Source organism: Macadamia integrifolia, chromosome 7, assembly GCF_013358625.1.
Source record: "Macadamia integrifolia cultivar HAES 741 chromosome 7, SCU_Mint_v3, whole genome shotgun sequence".
Taxonomy (NCBI): Eukaryota; Viridiplantae; Streptophyta; class Magnoliopsida; order Proteales; family Proteaceae; genus Macadamia; species Macadamia integrifolia.
The window spans coordinates 28,827,522-28,833,951 of record NC_056563.1 but is presented as its reverse complement, the minus strand read 5'-3'; the positions used below and the strand labels follow the sequence as shown (position 1 = coordinate 28,833,951).

The 6,430-nt window shown below is 36.7% G+C and overlaps 1 protein-coding gene across 1 annotated transcript; it reads left to right on the top strand.

Moving 5' to 3' along the window:
• Positions 1 to 626: 626 nt before the first annotated feature.
• LOC122084885 (bifunctional purple acid phosphatase 26-like) lies at positions 627 to 5,720 on the top strand. The gene is made up of 6 exons (XM_042653305.1): positions 627 to 782; positions 1,513 to 1,726; positions 2,709 to 2,909; positions 3,417 to 3,528; positions 4,265 to 4,491; positions 5,577 to 5,720. The coding sequence occupies exons 2-6, from the start codon at positions 1,535 to 1,537 to the stop codon at positions 5,718 to 5,720; spliced, it is 876 nt and encodes a 291-aa protein (XP_042509239.1). The 5' UTR covers positions 627 to 782; positions 1,513 to 1,534.
• Positions 5,721 to 6,430: the final 710 nt, after the last annotated feature.

Below are 6,430 nucleotides of genomic sequence, written 5' to 3'. Positions count from 1 at the left end.
CTCTCAAATTTAATAGATGACTTATCTAAATAATATCCTCTTTTATCTAACGGTAGAAAGGGAGGTCAATTATCTATCCACACAATATTATTATTATTAATTTTTTTTTTCGTAATACCAATAATACACATACTTATAAATTAATTTTGTGACATTTCAAAAAGATAGAGGGATAGGTATGTCGCCGATATCAAGTATGCTAACGGATAGCACCAATAGGAACACATGATGAAGTATCATTCAAGAAGGATATGAAAGTCATTTTAGAGAAAGGAAAGAGAGAGATAAACACAATGGGTGCTAGTATATTTGATATCGGCGGCATACCCAACCTTTTCCCTTTCAAAAAATAAAAGGATTTTTATGTACCATTATTACGCAATAGGACAAAGGGAATCGATCACCTTAGCTAAAAGTTTGTATGGCAAGAGAGCAAGAAAGAATTGTGGTGGGTCCAGTACTGCATGCCTACTTTGGCTTCTCGTACACGTGGGGGACTAGAGTATTAAATTAAAAAATATATGCTGTCTGATACATCTATGATCAGGGTGTAATCGTCAAAGCACATTCCAATCTAGTTGGGATGGTGGGGTATAAGAGGCTGAGGCTTCCAGAGCTTATCAGTTTACCGTCCATCCCTTGGTGAGACTGACAGCAATCGGACGTCTATAACCTATACCCTTCCTCCTAACTTACGCTACCCTTCCTCTACATTTAAAGACTTCTCCTGTGACTTCCACGAGCCTCTCTGCTCTCTCTCCCCTCTTCCGCCAACCGCTAAGGTACTCTCTCTCTCTCTCTCTGTTTCATTGTTTTATAGGATGCTCAATTACATTTCTGTGAGCTTATACTTGATTCTGCTCTTGGAAGTTAAATTTAAATTGAATATCAAGAACCGAGGTTGAAGTTCTGAGATTTTTTTTTTTTTGCTGTAATGTTCTGAGAGTTTAATTACTAGCAGATGTGAAACAAGATCACGACTTTGTATCGATATGCACACACACATATAAGAATATCTGGTTTCATGTTGATGAAATTTATTTCTAATCATTATTAACTCATTGGGTTGGGCTTGATCTTGAAATCATTTACGTGTTTGGGATCCAAAGTTGGTTTTGGAGTAAAAAAAAAAAAAAGGAGAAATCTGGTGGCTATGGATTGAAGTTTAGCAGCTAAATGATCAAATTGGTCCAATAATTCTAATCTTCTCATTAAAGGCTCCAATTGATTGCTGCCATCAGATTGAAGACTGTATAGTTGGATTTTTCTATTGGAAGGATTGGCAAAAAATGCATTTATTTAGACGATTAGAATAAATGGATTTTGTAAGCTTAGAATAAAATGATGACCATATCCACTATGCGTACTTGATCTGTATTAAGCACAGAATACCCTTTTTTGGCTCTTTGAATTTATTTATTTTTAAATTTCCTTTACTTTCCCTCATTACCGATCATTTATTTCGATTAGGTTTTCCAGTACTAACAATAAATTGTGCTTTTCCCTCCTCAGGGTGACGGACCAACAATCAATCATGTTGGAGACTAGTAGAGTACGGCCCTTGTGGTTTCAGCTGCTACTTATATCCTTTGTTTTCTTCAGTTCAGTGGGCAACGGGAGTGCAGGGATCACTAGTACTTTTATTCGTTCTGAGTGGCCTTCTGTTGACATTCCTCTTGATAATGAAGCATTTGCACTTCCAAATGGTCATAATGCACCGCAGCAAGTAAACTTCCTATATTTCTTAGTTTCCTTGATAAGGAATTTTAATGGTAGGAAATCTGCTTGAATGCTAATCCATTAGTATGACTGTAATCTATGTCATTGGATTGAAATCCTGAAAGGTCCAAATGATCAAGTATGGAAGCAATTTTCAGGACCAATAGTTGTTCAAATTATTCATTTGAATAACTGGTTATGCTTTTTTCTTGAATAATACACTTTTGGTTCTATCCATAACTGCAGTTTCTTCCCAATAAATTCTAATATTAAAGTTTATCATCTCCATGGGCCAAATTCCAACACCAACCACCAAATATGTTCATGTTTGGTTACTGAATTTCATTGGTTTTGGTAACATTGCTTCTTTGTGTAGGAAGAAGTCAATAAAGAATTTCTTATTTATTTTGATTGGACTATTTTTGGTTTTGTAATTTGGCTAGTTCTTGTTGCAAACGAGAATTTTGAAGTCTTAATTAACTTCCCCATTGTTAACCCTGTTTTACAGTTTGAGTGAGATATTTATGTTATTAGCAGTCACTGTTGAAAGCTGATCAAGTTTTCATTTCAAGTTGAAATGATTTATCACATAGATTATGTCAATATGCTTTTGATTGCCTATTGATGCATGATGGAACCATGTCAGGATTTGATCCACTTTTGAATGTGACATATAGAACTTTTCATTTAATTTGTATCCTGTCAAACTAATTATCTAAATCTTGGCTCACCTTAACTAAGTTTTATTCCAGTTTAGTCAGATACATGTTCTGGCACTCCTATCTATTTTGATCCATAATACTTGTCTTTATAAAGGTGTCACCTTCTTTAAGATTAGTCATGTATGTTACAATTTTGATGTGCATGCTTTTTTTTTTTTATCACTTATGCAAGACTTGCATAATTTTTTGTTTACCTCTTAAGTTGTGGTTGCTGTGATATAGTTCATTCATTGCCGTGTATGTTAATTTCCTAAGATATACATGTAGGTGCATATTACCCAAGGTGATTATGATGGAAAGGCTGTAATAATCTCATGGGTCACATCTGATGAACCTGGTCCCAGTAAAGTGCAATACGGAACATCAGAAAACCAATACAAATTTAGTGCTGAAGGGACAGTGACAAACTACACATTCTACCATTACAAATCCGGCTACATTCATCATTGTCCTGTTGATGGCCTTAAGGTAATTATTTATTGCAAGTTGATGTCATATGAAAAGGGCCATTTCTTAGAGCAATGGTAAACGGTTTGGGCTGCCAGGGAAAATGCCCAGGTTCGAGTCTTGAGGGCGGTCAATTTATGCATAAATGCAGTTAGGACCGACTCTAAACTCACCCTCCGAGGATCTTGCATAGGTGGGACCAGCACTTGGTAATGCCCCTATAAGTTCATATCACATGAGCCCAAAAAAGTTGTTGGTATTAACTCAAACTTATACTTTGGATTCATTATTCATTGTTGTTTATTGAAGTTCAGTGAGCACTAAGAAAACTAAATCTAGGGATTTTGTACAGTAACGTTATCCATTTGCTTACTTAGGCATGCGAACATTCAATGAGTGGATAACGATATGAAAGTACAGATGTTGAGTGTGTTTTCTATCTTTTCACAAGAACCTATATTAATCAGTTCGATATGTAGATGTTTAAAATATCAGAAGCTAATTCCATTTTGCTTTATTGCTCTTTAGCATAACACCAAGTACTACTACAAGATTGGATTGGGTGATTCCTCTCGGGAATTTTGGTTTCAAACACCTCCAGAAGTTCACCCAGATGCTTCATATACTTTTGGAATCATAGGTGAGAGATCCTTCTCTTTTCTTACTCAAATGTTGAACTAATAAAGATAGATGGCTCCTGGATCCTTGCTTTCCAATAGGCTTTATCCGAGGTCATTCTTGGGAAAAGACCAATATTAAGCATGTCATTTCTCACCACTTCGCCTAGCTCTTTTAGCTCCTTCAATCTGAATCCGATCACTCCTTCTTACGTAGGAACTTTTGAATTATATAGTTTTCTTAGATGGTCATTGGGTCATGGATCAGAATATTGGGTTGATACAAAAATGTAAAGAAATTTTCTTATTGTGCAGACTTTTGATTTCTTATTATTTTTTTGTGCTTAGTTGGGGTGTTAAATTCGTATCTCATTCCTCAAATTCGTATCTCATTCCTCCTTTCATAAAAAGTATTGGGTGACGGATTGTCTTGGTGGCGGACATAATGTATGTAGGACGCTTTTGCTTGACCGATTTATATGGTATGTCAGGTAGACAGCCGGTACCTTATTATAGTCTGTCGTTATAAGCTTGTGGCTGGTTTGTCCTCACACTTGTCCTTGCTTGGAATCTCCATTAAGTTGGGATAAGGTTTTGGATGTTGTTGTTATTGTTTGTAGATAACTCCCCATTTACTATGTGCAACATTTAATTGGAAGTTTTTTAATTAATAGACTAAATGGAGAACGTAATCCCACTTGGATGTATCTCTTTTATACGAATATGATTCATGTTCCTTTATCCTTTATTTATTTTCAGGTGATTTGGGCCAAACATACAATTCTCTTTCCACTCTTAATCATTACATGCAGAGTGGAGCGCAAGCTGTCTTATTTGTGGGAGATCTGTCTTATGCTGATAGATATCAGTATAACGATGTTGGCATTCGGTGGGATTCATGGGGACGCTTGGTTGAGCGCAGTGCTGCATATCAGCCATGGATTTGGTCAGCTGGAAATCATGAAGTAGAGTACATGCCTGAAATGGTACATATCTTTGCAACGTTATAAGTACAACTATATTCTATTTGGTTTATATGAACTGTTCAATCTTTTCTCACTAGTTCCTTTGTATAGTAATTGGTGATGTGTTGACATTCCATGTGTATAGTAAGGATAAGATCGAGTAATTTTAGCTATTTAAGTGTTGTGAAGCACAATGAACCACGGTGGTGGTCAGGCTGATAGGGGAGATTATGTTTTGCTACATTTTGGTGGTTTCAGATATTGATTGAAAGAGTTAATGTAGAAGAAGGCATCCAACTTTAAGCAGTGGAATATTACTACCAGAATTGCATTGGACAGATGGAATCCGAGCCAGTCAAGACTCCCAAGGATGTTAAATTTGACCTTTTGAAAATTGAAGGGATCTAGGAAACGGGGAAAAACAGCTCTCTTTTTTTTTTCTTGGGGGGGGGGGGAATAATATAGCTTCATTATATTAAGGAAAAATTTCTAGTACCACCCCTGTAACTAACTCAAATTCCACGTGATCCCAAATTTTTTTTTAAAAATCTCACTTACTACCTCCACTTTCATTACTAAATAATAAATAGGTCCACTCCATTAGTTGATCCCCGTTAAGTGATGATGTCAGTGGGTTAGAGTTTACTAAAAGGTGAAACTACCCTTGAAAAGGGTAAACTTACCATTTTACCCTTCTTTGCAAAACCCCAAATTGAAAGTGAAATCAGAAATCAGTTCCAAATTGAAAGTGAAATCAGAAATCAGTTAAGTCTGCTACTTCTTTGTTGCAAACCTATCCATCTATGACGACGAATCTGGGATTCGACAACCCATTGCCATCATCATCATCATCATCCTCGATTTGGTTTCTTTGTCATTGTCGGTGTGCGCCATAGACCACCACAACCAGTATAAAGGATTCTCCAACAAGAGTATGTAAAGCCTGCAACTCTGTACCGAAGGTCTCATATTTGGACAGAACCAAAAAACCTAAGAAACGGGTTATTTAACCCAAAGAGAAGTTCATGTTCTCGTTTGATTGGGAGAACACTGAGGAAATCTCTGGGGACATGAATGTGTGATACCAAAACCCTCATGAGGCTCAGTTATTATTTGGTAGAGGGTTTCATGCTGGAATGAATCTGCGAGAGCAGAAAAAGCTTGCTGCAAAGAACACGAAGGAGATGAGAGACAAGATTAGAAAGAAAGAAGGAGTTACTAAGAAGCCGGAGGAAGTTTCTGTGCAATGACAGAAAGAAGCGGCGGTGGATTTGTATGGTACTTTCGATATGAGGGTTGATCGGCACTAACCATAGAAGAAGCCTGAAGAGATGATGGAGAGGCATTGGAGAATTTTCAGGGAGGATTTTAATATTTCCTATAAGGGATTGAAGATTCCCAGGCCTATACAGAATTGGGTTCTGAGAAATTTGAGTCCAAAACTCTTGAAAGCGGTGGAGAGGGTAGGGTACAAGAAGCACTATACGATTCAGATTGTTGCAATTCCACTTGGGCTACAACAGTGAGATGTGATTGGGATTGCAGAAATGGATTCAGTGAAGACTGCTGATTTGTTCTTCCTATGTTGACTTATTGATGCAGCAACACTCAATGGATCAACCCAAGCCCGCTTCAAAACCCGGATCAAGATCCAGATCCAATTTGGGTTCTAAGTTACTAATTTGGATTCCAAGTTTAATAGAATATTTAGGATTTTATTTTTATTTGAGAATATTTGTTCCCTATTTGAGTCCTTAGTTGTTTTTTTATTTTGTTAGCTTAGGTGTAGGAGATTTTATTTCTATCTTAGTTTTTTATTTTAATTAGAAGGTATTTAATTTTATTTTATTATATATTGGACATGTAATTCATGGGAAGAACGGTTGATTATTGGAGAAAATTAAGATTACTGCCTGCGTGGCTGCTTCTCTTCCCCCCCCTCCCCCACCCCCACCCCCAC

Bases quoted from the DNA above. Each gene is read 5' to 3' on its own strand.
- LOC122084885 (XM_042653305.1), top strand. From the start codon at position 1,535: ATGTTGGAGACTAGTAGAGTACGGCCCTTGTGGTTTCAGCTGCTACTT. The intron at 3,529-4,264 runs GTGAGAGATCCT...ATTTATTTTCAG, and splicing joins ATATACTTTTGGAATCATAG to GTGATTTGGGCCAAACATAC. The intron at 4,492-5,576 runs GTACATATCTTT...CATGAGGCTCAG, and splicing joins TAGAGTACATGCCTGAAATG to TTATTATTTGGTAGAGGGTT.